General features: G+C 38.0%; 2 protein-coding genes across 2 annotated transcripts; one reads left to right on the forward strand and one right to left on the reverse strand.

Annotated features, from left to right (window-relative positions):
* Nucleotides 1-11456: 11456 nt before the first annotated feature.
* On the reverse strand, nucleotides 11457-12941 carry LOC126600179 (uncharacterized). Its single transcript, XM_050266746.1, has 2 exons — nucleotides 12877-12941; nucleotides 11457-12050 (listed from the first exon to the last, which is right to left on the reverse strand). Exon 2 carries the CDS (start codon nucleotides 12040-12042, stop codon nucleotides 11578-11580), a length of 465 nt encoding a protein of 154 aa, XP_050122703.1. The 5' UTR covers nucleotides 12043-12050; nucleotides 12877-12941; the 3' UTR covers nucleotides 11457-11577.
* Nucleotides 12942-15642: 2701 nt separating this feature from the next.
* LOC126600173 (peroxidase 51-like) lies at nucleotides 15643-17956 on the forward strand. Its single transcript, XM_050266734.1, has 4 exons — nucleotides 15643-15970; nucleotides 16092-16292; nucleotides 16590-16755; nucleotides 17216-17956. The coding sequence occupies exons 1-4, from the start codon at nucleotides 15755-15757 to the stop codon at nucleotides 17608-17610; spliced, it is 978 nt and encodes a 325-aa protein (XP_050122691.1). The 5' UTR covers nucleotides 15643-15754; the 3' UTR covers nucleotides 17611-17956.
* The last annotated feature ends 2133 nt before the right edge of the window (nucleotides 17957-20089 follow it).

Raw genomic sequence — 20089 nt, forward strand, 5'->3', positions numbered from 1 at the left:
TCGAGTAGTCATCTTCAACTGTTGTTCGAGCTGGGTCTCCAGTCACCAAGAAGTGATGAACCATCCAAATGCAAGGGTTGCACTCCACTCCGGCATCAGAGGGCAAATACTGCCGGAGAAGATGCCACACATGCATGGGGAAAAGCAGGGAAAATACTACTTAAGCAAGGGGAGCAAGTAAGGAAAGTGAAAATGATACATTGAAGCATGTGGAGACAAGCGCAACAAACGTGTGCTGATTCATCCCTGACAAAACTGAAGATCACTTGCCACATGAAGCTCCTCATGGTTCAATTTCATTCAAGATCAAACCTCGAAGGACCTTGAAGAAATCACAAGTCCGATTCAAGATCAAGTGTTCACTACTTTTGAATCAAATTCCGCTCCAGATAAAAGGAGTAAATTCAAACCTTTGGATCAAGTCTAGCAGAAGGCCCTCCAACCCAGTTCAAGAAAAAGCCTGTGGAAAGTTAACAAGTAAAACACCTCTTTCGGCAACTCTTCTTACTAAGAGACTAAAGCAGAATGATCAAAGATCAGCCTAAATGATTTGAAATCAGGGGGAGATACTCATCAGAGGGAGCATTCAAAACAGATCAAGATTTTACAGAGTCAATCGAAGACTTGTGGCCATCCAAGGGGGAGTGTTGTGAATAATATGTGGATGGCCCACATGAATAGTTTGTTACTATTTATGCACAGTATTTTTACTATTCATTTGTGGAAAAGTTGTAAAGTGAATAGTGCTTTCTTTTGTTTATATATTTAAAGAAGAGAAGAAGAGGCGAGTGACTTACGGAAGAGGAAGAGAGAAGAGTGAAAGAGAGAGAGGAAAGAAGAGGAAGAAGAGGAAAATGAAGGGGAGATTAAAGAGAGTTATCTTTGTACTCCTATTATTCCAAATTATAATGAAAGCACCACTGCTGCCCCGAGGACGTACTCCAGTTACACTGACTGTAGAGGAACCTCGTAAATTTTGTGTCTTGTTTCATTTATTCCACTGCACCCACAGTCGATTTTACAACACTTTGGCTTTTAAAACAAGATTATATAATACATGATAAAGTACAATTATTATATACTAATTTTCTCCCTATAAGTCGCATCAATCACAGCAAATAGCATGGAATAATATAATTCCCAAGATAGAAGAGATTCGGTAGTTCAAAATCTTACCTTGGTTGCGGTAAAATGCTCTCTTCTACTAAAAGTTACATATTCTTACTCTACACATTATTTTAGAAAAATATTAGGAGATCACACTTTGGTAAACTACTTGTGCCAAATATTTTATAGATGTAGAAATATTTTTTTTTAAATAATTTTATACACGTTATCTTAAGTTATTTTTATGATCATTTTTAACTTCAGAATATTTAGATTCCAACAAAATATATATGTAAAGTCACACAACCAACATCTTTCAACACATTACACTAACAACACTTCAACGTCTTTCTAGTTCCTACAAACACCAAAATATTTGTTTGCGGTAGAATATGAGTTAAATGAGTCTTTTCATTATTTTAGCCATTGAATTTCAGTTTGGACTTTAAATCATCTATAAACTTACCACTGGACTTGATCATATTTGATCTCAATTGTTGCATTTAGTACTGGTTTGGTACTGAGGTGCTTTTATAAAAAGTGGGTATAAAAAAAACCTGAACTCAAAAAGGTGTTTGGTAAACACTTAAAAACAACTTATTTTCACAGTTTAGGGTGAAAAAAAAAACTGAAAACGTGAAGCAGCATAAATGAGCTTATTCTCACAGCATAGTAGAAGTAGTTTTTTTTTTCAAGACACAACAATACCAAACCAGCCCTCAATACAAAACAATTAACTGAAAAAAGAAAAAATTTAAACCGTGACAAACCATTGGATGAGAAAAAAGTTGTTGGCTCATTGCAAAAGTAGGTGACACAAGAGCCCGTATCAATTAGCCCGTGCATGTGCATTTCGGGCGTCGGGTCAGACCCTTGTGCTTCAAGCATATTGAGTGCGTCCACTAGCGCTATGAGTCCTATTCAAATTTAGGCTAGCCTAAGCTTACATATAAGTTTGGTTTGGGTTTGAGGTTGGAGGAAGTTTTATGTGTGCATGCTAAATTTTATTTTTATTTTTTAACCAAAGATAGAAATATATTAAAGACGAATAGAGATGTTTACATCCTGGGTAAGGAAATTAAACAAAAAAGCAGGGCCAATACAGTCCCAAGTAAAAGATCGACCTTCCTTAAAAACATACTTAGCCACCGAGTAAGCAGCACGATTGCCCTCTCTAGACACAAAAGCAAAGGAAACAGACATCAACTTTTGCGCTAGAATCTCAATATCTCCTAGAATGCATTCAATACTAAAATCAATCAGCACTTCCTTCTTCAGTATCAGAATAATCATTCTCGCATCAGATTCAATGATAACATCATCAAACCCATGGTCAATACAGGCCATCAAGGCTGCCCTAATGGCAGTAGCTTCCGCGGCAGCTGCACTGTGACAGTAGCCGATGCCAGACCCTCCAGCAGCTTGAAGCAGTCCAGCAAAATCACGACCCAGCCAACCCACCCCCATACGCATTGTATTCTTACACCAAGCCGCGTCAGTATTTATCTTGATAGTTCCATACCTTGGTTTCTGCCACATACCACTAGTTTTTCCAGAATCTGTTATAGGCTTCGTCACCCTAAGGCAATTATCAGCAGGCTCCGGAGCCTCAGAGGCTCTATACTCAGTGATGCTTTTTCTCCAAGTCTCCAAAATCTCCAACGGCTGACGATGGATCCCGTTGAAAACTACCTCGTTTCTATTTTTCCACAATCTCCACAGGCCAAAAGCAAAATCTTGGCAGATTTCGTCCGCATTGTCCCTATTCTTAACCTGGGCACAAAATTTTCCCCAGCTATCCAAGAAATCACTTCCTTCCAGGATGTACGAATTTAAATGCAAAGGAGAACAGAACCAGAAGACATGACTAATCTCACACCGGAAAAACATATGGTTTTCGGTTTCGTTGAAAGTATTACAAACACCACATACATTGTCAATTCTCATGTGCCGTCTAACAGCCAGAGCGTTATTGCAATAGCGCCATATGAAAATCTTGATCTTATTTGGAACCTTTAGTCTCCAAATATTGTTCCATACCAGATTTAGCTTGTTAAAATCACTGGGGGCGCCCCTGCCTTTTCGTCCCAACGCTCCAGCTTCCATCAGTTTAATAGCCAAGCCGTACCCAGTTTTGACTGAATAAACTCCATCCGTAGTGTGGTGCCACACCAACCGATCATCAATGCCAACTTGACTTAGGGGTATGCTTAAAATCAGTAACACATCAACCTGATTGAACCCGTCCGAGATCATCTCAGTCCTCCAGGAGTTAGAAGACGGGTCAATTAAGTCACTAACCATAGTTCCTTCAAGAGTTACCTTCGGATTAACTTTAAAAGTCGAAGGTTTAGGGAACCATGGATCCTCCCTAATATTTATACTTTTCCCATTTCCCACCCGCCATCTAAGACCAAGTTGCAGCACTTCCCGGGCTTCGAAAACACCTTTCCGGGCTTCAAAAACACCTAAATTCTTAAATTTTAGGATTTAGCCCTCTCCATTTACTAGAGACTTAAAAGTTGGTGAAAATTTTATGCATGCTTAGACATATGTCCAACTAGGCACTTGCATGCCAATAATTAAAGATCATTCCCCATCCTTGCGGTGCAGAAGTTTCTGATTTTTATTCCTGAAATCCAGATCACAAGCATGTAAGAGCATGTTCGTAGCAGCTGCATGCAGCTGTACCCTCGTATATATAATTCAGCCGTAACATTTTCTCACTATTAAACATAAAACATGATGTATGTCAACGAGATCATTACTTAACTTTTAGAGATTTTAATATTGTAAACTTTATGTATTTTTTTTTTATGTTTAATTATAATTTTTCTAAACTATAGTGACGGAAGCTGAAAATGAACTTAGAGATCTTTAAAGCTAAAATTAGGGTTTGGGACCTTGTGTGACCCCAACCTTTTAGGCTTTTATTATCATAATAATGTTTAAACCGTTTTTTCTTGTCATAAAAGTCTAAACAATAATGCTACTAATCTAACATCTAATCTAACAAAATATATAGTTTGACAAAAAAAAAAAAAAAAAAACACAATAATGCCACGATACATAGTAGAGGTTCAGACATAATTGAGCAAGAAACCAAATTAAGATTCAACCATACAAGCGCATGACACTTTATAGCAATGATAGGAAAGCAATCATACATATGCACCCTGGTGCGTGTTCAATTCTCACCAGCTCCTCTTCCTCCTAACAACTAACTATTTACCACACTAACGCTATTGATATACGAAAAAAAATTTGGGCATATAATGCTAGTCCTTTTTTTTCATGCATTAATTAATCATCCACCATCCTTTATCTTTGTCCTTTATTTCTTCTTCTTCTTTTTCTTTTTGATAAATAGTCTAATGTTTTTCACTGCCTTGGTCTTACACTTACCATTGGCAACATCCTCTTTAATTGGTTAATTTTAACTGGTATTTTGATTTATGTCTCGCTATTGATGTAGAAACAACAGTTTTTTCCTTAGGTTAATTGTAACAGCTAGCGGTCCAATTTTGTGTGTGGTGGTGGTGCCGGGGTTGGGGAGAGGAAGATGGTGAGCTACGTTGTGAAGAAATGAGAGTATAGGCCGTGGGAGGTAGGGGTGGGTTTGGTTCCGTTCGGTTCGGTTTTTGGCCAAAACCGGAAACCGAACCGAACTTACTATTCGGTTCGGTTTTCTATCGGTTTGTATTCGGTTCGGTTTTTCTCGGTTCGGTTTCGGCCCAGTTCGGTTTTTCTCCTCTTTTTTTTTTTTTTTTTGGGAATTTTGATTTTTCTTTCAATTGAGCCTTGCTGCAGAGAGCAGTGCAACAATGGTCCAAACAATCACAGAGAGCAAACATTCAAACAACCACAGAGAGCAAACATTCAAACCAAACCTCTAAAACTGTATAAGTATAACAGAAAATTAAACGAGAGTATGGGTTCGTCGCTGGGCATAAACACCTTGATCCTCACCTGCTATTTGTACCAATTTTCAATTCAATTTTAACCCCAAAAATAACTGACAATCAGCAGAATGTCATGGCTGGAAAAGATTGGAAATTTTCTAGTTAATATTCAAACTTAATTCCATAGCTAAACAACAACAAAAAGTAAATGAAATTATCATCAGTTTCATGGCGGGAAAAGATTGGAGTCGTCTCTAATTAATCAAATCTTGAGAGTTTCATTTGATACATGAATTCTAATCCAACAATTCTGATTCTGAACAAAATTACTTGGTGGTGTAAATGTACCTTTTTCAAATCATTCCCAACATTGGGAAATTCGATGAACAATTCTCGTAAAACGGGTTGCGGATCGAGCCGACTCCGGCCTGGCTCTGAATCGTCAGCACTCCTCCTAGAACCGGACTCATCGCCGTCATCAACACCATAAGCCCTCTTATTCTTTGATTTCCTTCTCTTCGTCTCTCTCTTGCTTCTCCGTTTCTCTCTCCATTCCTTCTCTCTTCTCGAACCAACATCATCTTTTCTGCGATGGTGCCTTTTCGAAGAGCACTCGGATTCCTCGGAGCTGAGGAAGGCAATGAATATGAATCGTCGTCGGTTGAGTCCTCAAATTGCTTTTGCTTCTGATTTGGATTAGGGATTAGGGATTTGGGGTTTGGGGTTTGCGATCAAAAGTGCAGAAGCAACAATCGATTGAATTTCAGGGAATCTCGGGGGTTGGGGCCCACTCGTCCTTGAACCAAAAGCTGGACAACATGAGCACCTTCTAGCACGACTTGAGAAGCTTCTCAGAGATGTCGGAGCCGAAGGCGTCGAGCTCAGAGCCAGAAAAGAAGAGGATCTGGAGGGGGCAGTGTCGTCGAGGAAGTGGAAGGCGTAGATGCGGATGGAGGAGGGGCGGGCGGAGATAACAATGTTGAAGAGGTTGGAGTGGGAGTGGGCGAATTTGGGGGAGAAGTGGAGTTTGTGGGCTGCTACGCGAACTGAGAAGTGGGAAAACAGGCGAGACCGAGAGATAAGGGTTAGGGACCTAGGTTTAGGTTACATTTCAGGGTGAAAACGGTGTTATTTTAGAATTAGGATTATTAATTACTAAATTAACTTCGGTTCGGTTCGGTTTCCAAACCTCAGAAACCGAAACCAAACCAACCAAATTCGGTTCGTTTTTTTCAGCCTCGGTTCGGTTTTCGGTCCGGTTTTTTTTGGTTTTCGGTTTTTCCAACCCACCCCTATTGGGAGGAGCGGAGATCGGGCTTGGATGGGAACTTTTGGAGGGAAGTCGATCGATTACATGGATGTTGAGACTAATTAATCAAATGGAACGTTTTCTACTTTAGCTACTTAAAAAGTAATTACTTTGAATTCTCATCAATCTTAATTTATTTTCTATAAAGGTTTACAAAGAGGAGTAAAAATACATGGAAAAAAAACCCTAAGGTAATTACCAAAAAGAAGATAAGAACTGACCAAAAGAACTAAAGTGTAACAAGGACCAATTTGACGACCATATATAAGCAAAAATGTGACTGGGTGCTAGCTGATAACCCCATTGCTACAGTTAGCTCATTTTTCTTCTAACCTAATAAAAAGAGTTTATATATTTAGACTCGAAAACTGACCCGCTTTTTCCTAGCTAACTATTTTTGTAAATTTCTTTTGTTATAAATAGGCAAAATTTAGAGAGATAACCTTTACTCGAGACAGGAACGAAGCAGTTGCAGAGTATTATACCAACACAAGCTGTTGCAGAGGAAGTAATGTATATTATTGCTATTAGATGTTTTTCTCTTCCTTTTCTCTTCTTAATGTTCTCTTTATTTGAACAATCTAAGTGCTCTATTTATAAAGCCATTTCAATGGAAACTTACAAAACTTACTATTCACATGTGATACTTTACTATACACATTACTATACACATGTGGTACTTAACTATACACATGTGGGCAAACATACCCATTATTTACAACACTCATCTTTGGATGCCCACATATCAGTATCAGTTACCTCATTAAAACCTTGCTTGGAAAAATCCAGTGGGAAAAAACCATAGCGAAGGAAAAAGAGTACAACTTTACCTGGATGGTGGTGAGCATGTTTATGTTGCCTCGTTAAAACCTTGATAGGAAAAACCCAGTGGGAAAAATCCTAATCGAAGGAAAAAGAGTACAACATACATGTATCATGGATGCTCCCCCTGAATTGTATCTCCCCCTGATTCCGCATTCTTCAAATTTGTAAGCCGATGTAATCCGATTCCCTGCACCAACTTCTAAAATGTGCATTTTGGTAGAGATTTGGTGAACAAGTCTGCTAAATTTTCATTGGAACGAATTTGTCTGACTTTAATAACTTTACCCTTCTGAAGCTCATGTGCACTAAAAAATCTTAGAGATATGTGTTTAGTCTTATCACCTTTGATGAATCATTCCTTCATCTGGGCGACACAGGCTGCATTATCTTCATGGATGACAGTTGGAGTGTCTGTCCTTGAAGGTAGACCACATGAATTTCAGATGTGATGGATCATTGATCTTAACCAAGAGCATTCACGACTTGCTTCATGTAAAGCAATTATTTCCGAGTGATTGGAAGATGTAGCAACTAGCGTTTGCTTCGTTGAACGCCATGAAATTGCAGTATCCCCATAAGTGAACACATATCTATTTTGTGAGCGGGCTTTATGCGGATCAGAGAGAAAACCAGCATCTATGTATCCAACAAGGATCTGATCATTTGTGAGCTTGTCTGAGTAGAAGAGACCCATATATGTTGTCCCACGAAGATATCGTAGAATATCTTTGACTCCTTTCCAATGACGAATTGTTGGAGTAGAGCTGTACCTGGCTAACAAGTTAATTGAAAAAGCTATATCTGGTCTAGTACATTGTGCTAAATACAATAAAGCACCTATTGCGCTCAAATATGGTACTTCTGGACCAAGGACCAGTTCATTTTCTTCTTTTTGACGGAATGGATATTTCTTAATGTCCAAAGAATGAACGGCCATTGGGGTGCTAAGTGGATAAGCCTCGTCCATGCCAAATCGCTTCAATATCTTTTCAATGTATGCTAATTGATGGTCCAAAATTCCATTAGCACAATGCTCGATCTGCAGGCCGAGACAATATTTTGTTTTCCCAAGGTTTTTCATTTCAAATTTGCTTTTCAGATATTCAGCAGTCTTATTGAGCTCTTCAGGGGTTCCAACTAGGTTCATATCATCGACGTATACTGACACTATAGCAAATCCAGTATTTGATTTCTTAATGAACACACAAAGGCATATGACATTGTTGGCATATCCTTCTTTAATCAAATACTCACTGAGACGATTATACCACATTCGCCCAAATTGTTTCAACTTTCAACCCATATAGTGATCGCCTTAATTTGATTGAGAACATACCTCGGGGTTTGTTAGTTGCTTCAGGCAACTTAAGTCCTTCTAGGACTTTCATATATATGTCAGTATCTAATTCTCCATATAGATACGCGGTGATGACACCCATAAGTCGCATGTCAAGTTTTTCTGAAATCACCAAACTTATTAAGTAACGGAACGTAATTGCGTCCATTACAGGAGAGTATGTCTCTTCATAATCAATTCCAGGTCTTTGTGAAAAACCTTGTGCAACGAGTCGTGCTTTATATCTTGCAATCTCATTTTTTCTCGTTGCGTTTCCTTGTGAATACCCATTTGCAACCTACAGGGTTCACACCAGGCGGGGTTTGAACTATTGGTCCAAAAACACTTCGTCTTTCCAAGGAATTTAATTTTGCCTGGATTGCATCTTTCCACTTAGGCCAATCTTGTCTCTGTTTACATTCATCAACAGATCGGGGCTCAATATCATCACTTAAGATAATTTCAGTGGCTATTGCAAATGCAAACATGTCATCGATGATTATTTCATTTCGATCCCACAATTCATTAGTACATGCATAATTTATGGATATTTCTTTGCTTTCATGTACTTCTGTCTCTTCAGGGACATATGTCTCATCAAGGACATTTTCTTTTTCTGGAAGTACAGAATCATGAATTATGGATTTATCATTCAATTTCTTTTCTTAAATGATATCATTTGGGTTCAATTGTGCCCTCATCTTTCTCTTTCGAGGGGCTGAATCTTTTGAACCTGGGGGTCTACCACGCTTCAGGCGTGCACTGGATGAATCATTCACTGCCACTTTATTTTGTCCAACAGGGACATCAATTCTTGCAGGTGCGTTTGCAGCAGGTATATGTGACTTTGTCACTTTCGAAGCATCATTAAATGCATCTGGCATTTGATTAGCGATACCTTGAAGATGAACAATCCTTTTCACTTCATTTTCACATTGAGTGCTTCGTGGATCAAAATGAGATAAGGTAGGAACAACCCATGTCAGTTCTTGCCGTTCTTCTAGAACGGTCTTTTCTTCCCCTAACGATGGGAAAACTATCTCATCAAAATGACAATCAGCAAAACGAGATGTAAACATATCACCAGTCAAAGGTTCCAAATATCTAATGATAGATGGTGAATCAAAACCCACATAAATTCCCAGTCTGCGCTAAGGTCCCATTTTAGTTTGTTGTGGCGGTGCAATAGGCACATAAACAGCACAACCAAAAACTCGTAAATGGGAAATGTTTGGCTGTTGTCCAAACACGAGTTGTATTGATGAATATTGGTGGTTGGCTATAGGTCTCAATCTAACCAATGATGCAACATGTAATATGACATGTCCCTATGCAGAGACTGGCAATTTCGTTTTCATGAGTAGAGTACGGGCTATTAATTGAAGTCGCTTGATAAATGCCTCTGCTAAACCATTTTGAGTATAGACATAAGGAACAGGGTGTTCAATATCAATGCCCAGTGCCATACAATAATCATCATAGGTTTGAGACGTAAATTCACCAGCGTTATCAAGTCGAATGGACTTAATGGGATGATTTGGGAAATGTGCTCGCAACTTAATTATCTGAGCAAGAAGTCTCGCAAAAGCTACATTTCAAGTAGACAATAGGCAAACATATGACCATCAGGTAGATGCATCAACCAAAACCATAAAATATCGAAATGGTCCACAAGGTGGTTGAATAGGTCCACAAATATCCCCTTGAATTCTTTGCAAAAATGATGGTGCTTCATCATCAACCTTTAGTTGTGATGGTCTAATTACCAACTTCCCTTGGGAACAAACCTTGCAAGGGTTATCATTTGAGACATCGATATGTATGCTCAATAATGGATGTCCATTAGAGTTGGTAATGATTCTACACATCATGGTAGATCCTAGATGACCTAGACGGTCATGCCAAAGCATGTAAACCTTTGAATCAATGAACTTCTGGTTCATAACAGTATATGCCTCAACTGTCCTTATGTATGTATAATACAATCCACTCGATAAACCATGCAACTTCTCCAATATACGCTTCTGGATATCATTGGAGGTAATGCATAAATATTCCACATTTTCTACACTTTTCGTTTTAATGTGGTATCCATTTAGACGTATGTCTTTAAAACTCAACAAATTTCGAATGGACCGAGTAGCATATAATGCATTCTTTATAGACAATATTGTTCCATTTGGTAACATAATCCGGGCTTTTCCTGAGCCTTCAATTACATCTGATTGCCCTGATATTGTTGTCAGCTTTACTTTTGCAAGTACCAAATTCGAGAAATACTTTCGATCTCGAAGTATTGAATGCGTGGTTGCGCTATCTGCAAGACAAAAGTCTCACCCATTGATCTTGTTTTGAGAATAATCATAATTTTTATCCATGATCTCTGAGTAAAGAAAAAGCAATTTATTCATACTGGAATACTACTTTTATTGAATTGAAAATGCGAGCATTAAACCACAAGTACAAATAACAGGAGTACATTAAACATAAATAATTCAATCGGACCCATAAACTTCATTCCCTCTTTCATTAATAAAGTCTGAAGCATCCAGGTGGGTTGTGTTTAACTGTCCTGATAAATTAGTCACCTGGATCAGGGGTTTCCATTGGTTGAGCCTGGTCGAAGAAATTGATCTCGACACCCTTCTCCTTGAAGGAGGCTTGATACAGCTCCACCAGATGCTTTGGGGTGCGACAAGTACGCACCCAATGTCTGTTGCCACCACACCTATGGCAACCTCCTTCATGATTTCTAGGAGTGTTCACATGGGCTTTTCCTTTCTGGTGATTTGTATTTTTAAAGCTCGGGCCTGATTATGCCTTGGAACCTGGTTGTGAAACTGGTTGTGAAACTGGACATCATGGTTCTTGCCTTTCCCTTTCCACCGGCCTTACTTGTGGCCACGTCCTCGTTTGTAATTATTTCCACGGGAGGATATGGTATCCCTTTCAAGGAAAGCAACATTCACTTCTAGGAACGGTGCTGATCCAGTAGGTCGGGAATTATGGTTTTTCATCAGGAGCTCATTGTTTTGTTCAGCTACCAGGAGCACAGATATCAGCTGGTTGTATTAAGTGAAGCCTCGCGCTCTATATTGCTACTGCAGTACCATGTTAGAGGCTTGGAATGTGCTGAAAGTCTTTTCCAATAACATCTCCTCAGTGATAGTATCCCCACAGAGCTTCATCTGAGAGGTAATTCTGAACAACGCTGAATTATACTCAGCCACTGACTTGAAATCCTGGATCCTTAGGTGAGTCCAGTCATAGCGAGCTCTTGGAAAAATCACCGTTGTTTGGTGATTGTATCTGCTTCTCAAGGCATTCCAGAGGGCTAACAGATCTTCAACCGTTAAGTACTTGCTCTTTAGTGCCTCATCAAGATGACGATGAATAAAAATCATGGCATTTGCTCGATCTTGAGAGGATGAGCTGCTCTCTTCCTTGATGGTATCTCCAAGATTCGCTGCTTCCAGATGGATCTTGGTATCCAGTACCCAAGTAAGGTAATTCTTTCCAGTAATGTCCAGGGCAGCGAAATCAAGCTTTGCCAAGTTTTCCATTTTCTTTTCTGAAAGAAAAATGAGATGTGTAAGAACTTGCAATATTATGTGTACTGGAGAAATTTATTGTTAGAACTTCTGGTTCTTACAAATTTTGATCTTCAGGCCAAAATGATAAGTACTCGAAACTTCAGGCCCGAGATTTACATAATTAATGAGAAGGGCAATTGTATCGCACCACTTTAAACAACAGGAAAATTTAAATATGTAGAGCAAGGTGGACGATTATACCGCACCACCTAAAATTGCAATAAAATTTAAATTGCGATAAAATTTAATTATGTAAAGCAGGGTGGGCGATTATTTCACACCACCTAAACTTGCAATAAAATTTAAATATGTAAAGCAGGGTGGGTGATTATTTCACACCACCTAAAATTGCGATAAAATTAAATATGTAAAGCAGGGTGGATGATTATTTCACACCACCTAAAATTGCGATAAAATTAAATAACGTGCAAATTTAAATATGCAGGATAGAGCGGGCGATTATACCGCTCCACTTAAAATTTGCAGTAAAATTAGATCTGCAGTCCAAGATAGGCGATAAAACCACTCAATTTTGGATTGCATAAATAATCAGTGGGTTAGTAGTCAATATCTACACCAAACAAGAAATCAAAGATATAAGTGACTGTTAGTTGGAGAACTAAAAGTAAACATGGTGCAAACAGTTCTTCGCGAGAGTATACCCAGCAATTGAGGCAGAGGAAGAAGAAGAACAGTAAAAACCTTAGAGGAAACATTTTTTTTTTCTTTCGGTGAAGGGAAATGAGAAATGATTAGAGAGTCGTGCTGATAACGTGTTATAAATAGGCAAAATTTAGAGAGAACCTTTACTCGGGACAGGAACGAAGCAGTTGCAGAGTATTATACCAACACAAGCTGTTGCAGAGGAAGTAATGTATATTATTGCTATTAGAAGTTTTTCTCTTCCTTTTCTCTTCTTAATGTTCTCTTTATTTGAACAATCTAAGTGCTCTATTTATAGAGCCATTTCAATGGAAACTTACAAAACTTATTATTCACATGTGATACTTTACTATACACATTACTATACACATGTGGTACTTAACTATACACATGTGGGCAAACATACCCATTATTTAGACCATCTCCAACCCTTGGGCTAAAAGCCAAATTTTTTAGCCCGGAAAATTTAGCTTTTAGCCTAGAAACATCTTTTCTGCTCCAACTCTTCTACCCTAAAATTTTAGCCCGGAATTATTAAAAAATGAAATTAGCCTAAATTTTTTTCTTAAATCAATTTAAAAAAAAATATGTAGATTATTGTAAATTAATTTTATGAACATTTTAATCTAAAAAAATTTAAATTCCGATAAACATTTCGCATTTAGCCCGGGGGGAAAGCTGGGGGGTATTTGGCCCAGAAATAGCATTTGGCATTTAGCCTAAAATTTTAGCATGGGTTTGAGAGTGTTTGGGGGGGGGGTAATTTGGCTTTTAGCCCAGGTCTGGAGATGGTCTTACAATATCTTTTTGTTTATAAATTGTGCAATTAACTTCCGTTTCAAAAAAAAAAAAAAAAAAAAATTGTGCAATTAACTAATAACTTTTGGGGAAGCTTCCAGTCCCCACATACAGATCAATTCAATTTCCCTTTAAATTATAGTAAGTAAGCAAAGACTTTGTTCAAACCAGAGTAACAACCTGCCCTAGGTCAGACAAGAAAGTACGTGACGGTGCAACTTTACAACTGGGCCATTGACACATTGAATGAGATGTATGCTGGCTATAGTATAACATATACAAGTTACGTGCGTGAATGATGTCCCGTATTCCTAATCATATCCGGTAATATTCTCTTGGACAATCTCAAACCTTTACTTTGTAGTTTAATTATTTCCAAGGCCATACAGCAAAACTAAATAATTAATTTGGAAGAGAGATGCTTCTTATGTTGTTTAATGGTTCTAAGTCAATGTAGGGATTTGTGGTTTTAGCTATTAGCAGCGTTTATTTATTTTTATTTTTTTGAAGAAATTTCTATGGTACGAGGGAGATTTTATTAAAATAAAAAGTTACACCTAAACAGTGGAGATATAAATCTTCCCCTCATAAAAAAAAAAAAAAAGAACAAGCAAAAGAGGGGGGGACATAAACCTAACTACTCTTGAAAAGAAACAATAAGATACAAATAAAAGAGGATGGGACATGAAACTTAACTCCTCTCAAACACAGCATAACTAATAGGTAAGAACCTACAAGTGAAGATGAAAATAAAACCACACATGCCACATGTAGAAGAAGATATAATTCATGAAATAAAAAGGAAAATCGAAAATTCAAGTGGCTTAAGTTGAAGTAGCTACTTTTGAAGTCACAAAAAGAAAAGCAACAAATAGATCGAAAAAGTCAAAGTTGAAATGATGATTACCAACCTTGTCTCTCATTCAAAATTGTGCATTAGACGTTCATCTTGCATGACTCCTAAATGATAAAAGAAAGAACTCATCTTTGTTTATTACCTTCATCACATATGTGCAAGACCAAATTCATTTGATTTCTAAAAAGAATAAGCGAACCGCAGTAGCTAGCTGTCTGCTTTTGAGTTGAGTTGTAAGAGTCAGAAAGAAATATCACTCATTCTTAGAATCAGCATTCTATAACCCAAGAGTCGGGTGGACAAGAGAAAAAAGCTCTTCGTGATTCATTTGTAACTAGATTTTCCGAAACCACAAAATTCTTATTTAGAATGAGATTTCAACTAAAAGAAAATTGATATATTCACCTATAGTACAGATAATTGTTTACTGTAATCACTAGGCATACACATTATCATTGTCTATATCCGATAGATAATGCATAATTCCATTTGTTTTATTATCTACCTAGAACTAATTTGGGAAGGCATTTAGCAATTTAGTCAGTACTTATCCACAAACCGGGTCCATCTTGGTTGGCCATTCCCCATTATCTTAATCATATAGACAATACTTAGTTGTTAATCTGTAAAAAAAACTCGCGTTATTAACCTTAAACAAACAAAAAAAAAACTTTAAATTATACTTAACAAATTACAAACCCTATTGTCATGAGTCATGTTTTATAACACTGGATCTATGCCAAGTGGGTGGTCCATTACACTATTCTGGTCTAGAAAGCCACAGCTAGGCCACAGGAACCTTAACGTCCAGTCTACGATCTAGTTGTGTCTACTTTAGCCGCCTCCAAACTCACTTTTATCCTTATTTGGACCACGTTTTCATCTTTTCTCTAATCATTTTTATATTAGGGTTGTTACCACGTATTAGATTAAAATCACTATATTTTATTATTTTAGTACAAACTCAAACATTCGGACAAAGTTGCAGAGCAGTAAGAACAAGGTAAACTGGGGCGGCAACTGAAAATTTGACAGGCCCAAATCAATGTCTCTTTCGAACACACTATAACTAGTCTACGTTCAAATGCATTTGCTTTAATATGAACCTTCTTGTCTATATTAAAAAAAAGGTAAAGATTCTTCAATCCATCTGGCGCATATAGACTCAAGCGCCCTCTTCTTTTTTATATAAGAAAAACTTTTAGTATAAAAATGTGGTTTTCGTTAAAGTAAACAGTACCGTGAACTTATCGTTAAAACTCTCTTTTATATATTCCTCCACCCTACCATTCAAAATCTCAGTCAGCTTCTTCTTCTTCTTCTTCTTCTCTCTCTCCCTCTCTCTTCATATCTGTGTTTGGTCGAATGGGTCGATTTCATCTTATTCTAGTATGGTCACTTTGCATCAGTTTGTGTCTACTCCTTTGTCCCACATCGGCGCAGCTCAAAACAAACTACTATGCCAATATCTGCCCCAACGTTGAAAGCATTGTCAGAGATGCGGTCACTAAGAAATTCCAGCAAACATTCGTCACAGTTCCGGGAACGCTCCGTCTCTTCTTCCACGATTGCTTTGTCGAGGTAATCACTTAAACGCTATCTAAACCCTAAATTCTAGAAATTATAACAAGTTTTCTACACGGGTTTCCAAATTTCGATCAAAATCTTAGCTTTGTTTTGTTGTGTTGTGAAATCAATGTAGGGATGTGATGCTTCTGTTATAGTTGCTTCCACTGCAAACAACAAGGCAGAAAAGGACAATCCAGATAATCTGTCATTAGCCGGAGATGGGTTTGATACGGTGATCAAAGCGAAAGCAGCCGTTGATGCAGTTCCTCAATGCAAAAACAAAGTCTCTTGTGCTGATATTCTTGCCTTGGCCACCAGAGATGTTATTGGTTTGGTAATTTGTTAATCACTAGGACTTTGTTTTAATTGATATTTTCTTCTCTATAAAAAAACATTTTTTTTGCTTTTTGGTATTGGAAATGTTCGTTTGTTGCTAGATTATGAATTGAAATCATGATCTGAACAATCAGGTTAACGTTTGTCAGAATGTATGATTCAAATTTAAAGTCCGACAATATAAAGGGTATTGCTCTATTATTATTTTGCCATGCACGTGTGAGTAGTTGTGATAACTACTTACATTTTTATTACGGTAATGTTAATTACAATCAAATGTGTTAACTCAATGCAGTCTGGGGGACCTTCATATTCTGTTGAGTTGGGAAGATTGGATGGACTAAGCTCAACTTCTACAAGTGTAAATGGGAAGCTACCCAAGTCAACCTTCAATTTGGACCAGCTCAATTCCCTGTTTGCTTCCCATGGGTTATCCCAAGCTGACATGGTTGCTCTTTCAGGTAAGGCGTGTTTTATGTTCTCGTCAATGGGACACATCATACACTAAAACCTAAGACCTATGCTAGTGATAGTCTATCTACTTACTTCGATAACTAACAGTCATCTACATGCGTATGAATTAGTTCTAATTAGTTTTTTTTCTAAACATACACAAGACTTACAATATTTAGAATTTAATTGCAAGTTTTTAGATGATTTAAAGTGCTTTGAATTTTTTTTTTTTCTCTTTCAAGGAACATCGTTTTCAACTCAAAAAGATATATCATCAAAATAGATAATGTGTATTGATATTAGAGAATCACACTTTGTGATTCTTGAATATGTACTTCATCAATTATTCTTCATCAAACTTTGTTGGAAAACAATCGAACATATCCTCGTATTGATATGCTACTAAGCAGCATTATGGTTCCTTGACATGCACTAATTAAAAGGCATTAATAACTGTTTAATTTGCAGGGGCACACACCCTTGGGTTCTCTCATTGCAACCAGTTCTCAAATCGGATTTACAGTAACCCAGTGGACCCCACGCTGAACAAAACGTACGCAACGCAGCTCCAACAAATGTGTCCCAAAAATGTAGACCCCGACATAGCCATCGACATGGACCCAACCACGCCCAGGAAGTTTGACAATGTATACTTTCAGAATCTTGTGGAAGGGAAAGGATTATTTACCTCGGACCAGGTCCTTTATACGGACAGCAGATCCCAGCCCACGGTAAGAACGTGGGCCAAAAACAATGCAGCTTTTAACCAGGCCTTTATTACCGCTATGACCAAGCTGGGCCGTGTCGGAGTGAAGACCGGCAAGAACGGTAATATTCGTCGCGATTGCAGTGTTTTTAATTGAGAGGAAAAAAAAAAGTGGGTGAAAAAAAAAAGAAATTGGTTAAACTGAATGTTGATCTCAGCTTCAGTTCATCTGTTTCTTTTATCAGACAAAAAATGGATTGCAAATAAACAAAGAGAGAAGGGAAAATGAAGGAAGTTAAAAATAGGAAAGATTTAACTCTTACAGTAAGGTTTGTAACTTCAATAATCTAGATTGTTGAGCTGGGTTTATGTGAAATAATCGATAGGATGACATTGTGTCAAATATCCTAAGTGCAACAACATGATGGCCCAATTCATTTTTCTTTTTATAATTATTTTTGTTTCTTTTCAGTGCAACTTGAAATAAATTAGTGAGATTTAAAGAAACAGATGTTATACTTTTATCAGACATCAACCACAATAATACTTCGGTGCACCTAAACTCACAGATGTTGTAATCATACCCTATATTTGGATCGGATAAGCTTATCAAATGCTCTATTATCATCCTTCTTTTATTTCCTTTTACTTCTTTAGCATCCACCATTGGTTGTTTAAAAAATGGTGCTAAGCACGCATAGTAGAGAGGGTGTAAATGAGTTGAGCCCAACCAAATCAAATATCACAACTTTGTATGAGTGTATATTCGGTTTTGCATGCTCGACCCATATGTCTAGAGGCGTTAGATTAAAGATCAAGATGATTTTGTTTGGGCCTGAAATTTTGGTTTCAGTCGAGCAATTAGAAGTCAACCTAAAAAAAGGTTGTGAGTCTCAACCTAGTAATGCATTGTTGGTGACATGGCCTAGTCCTAGGCAAAGTAGGCTTGTTTGAGGATCAGGATTGACTTTTGATGAGATTTGAATTGGTTGGAGGATTCGGATTGGATTTTGGATGAAAAGATCATGATTGGTTTCTAGATGAAATGTGAATCAGTAGCATAATTAGTCTAGGCTTAGAATCTTAGTTCGTGTCGAAGAAGGTGAGACTCGACGGTGATAGAGTTATGATCGAGGATAATTCTGAGATATCGAAATAATAAGCCGAGGAGTTGGAGTACTATTAGAACTCTACCACTCAACAAGTTTGCGCCTTAAGTACTTTCCAACCAGCGAAGGTAAACGTTTAAACATAATAAAGCCAACATTAATGGCTTAATCATGTTTAAAGATGGCAATGTTTGGACTAAAAATATGTATTGGGACCTAATCGAGACCCAACCCGTTTGTTCCCAAGTAAAACATTAATGGGCCTTTAAAGCATAAGAAACAACGCACCAGCCTAACCAAGTTCAAAAGTACTTTACACGTGGCAATAAAGTCGGTGAACAAACCTCTAACATTAAGAGCAATTCCACCCCTAACACAAATGCGCCTGCACCCAGTCGATTTATCCACTCAGTGAACAATGATAGACTCTAACAAACAGTAATAGGCCAAATGCATCTCCACCCCTAAAACTAAATAGCCTAGTCAATTTTATTAAAATATTATTAACTTTTATTATAAAATAATAAAAATTAATAATTTGACAGATTGTACATCAAAGCACATCAAAGCACGCCAACCCACCACCACCTTCATCATCATCACCACCACCATCCTCTTCGCATATTGTACAACAAAGATCATTACTTTAAGCCTTTCTAAGACAACACAATTCGAATCATTGCGTAAATTCCTAAAAAATTAACAAAAACATTGAAAGACACTGTGTGTGGGCGTGAACTGTGGACTCACTGAGGCTGGGCTTCAGCACCGGCAAGAGCAGCTTGAGATGCAGAAGCCGAGGCTGCAGCTTCTGGCGGTGGTGGTAGCATTGGAAACTGGACTTCTCCGGTCCCTAATTGAGGAACCTCAGAGTGAAGTGGCACGACCTCTGGAGCTTGAGATGCAAAGCCCAGTGCGGTTGGTTCAGGATCGAAGATAGGGATGACGACAACAACAACACCATAGGTGAGATTCTAGCAGCTCATGCCTTCGGTTCCGGCTCCACCCTTGCCGTTATCTCTGCCGTTGCAGTCAAGCCCAACATCTCTTTCTTCACCATCTCCGATGGACAGACCTCTGCTGGGACCTGGTGTAAAAAAAAATATGATTTCAGATCATGACCTTAGCCTGGCATCAGATGGGCCGATCCCTAGGTCTGTCAATTTTGGGCTGGCTTAGAGACCAGCTTGGGCTGGGTGCCAGGCAATATGCTGGGCTGGAAAGACTTACCTAGGTGCCGGGCCATTTTTTTGGTTGTGTGACGGCCTATCCCACCTCGGGGGAAGTGCTCTAATAGAACACTTTAGTTTATTTTTACAGAGGAAAACTACTTTCTGAAGGCAGTTTAGGGATTCTGGAGGAAACATAAAAGCTGAAGACGAGGACACTCAAATCAAGCAACCAAAAAACAACTTTGCTCTCTTTCTAGCCTACTTTCTTACAAGTCCCTTTCATATATTTAGCACCCTCGTGTTTCCTTACATTTATCTTTATAACTCTGCTATTTTACATGTAGTATTGATTTGC

This window comes from Malus sylvestris, chromosome 2 (assembly GCF_916048215.2).
Source record: "Malus sylvestris chromosome 2, drMalSylv7.2, whole genome shotgun sequence".
In the NCBI taxonomy this organism is placed as follows: domain Eukaryota; kingdom Viridiplantae; phylum Streptophyta; class Magnoliopsida; order Rosales; family Rosaceae; genus Malus; species Malus sylvestris.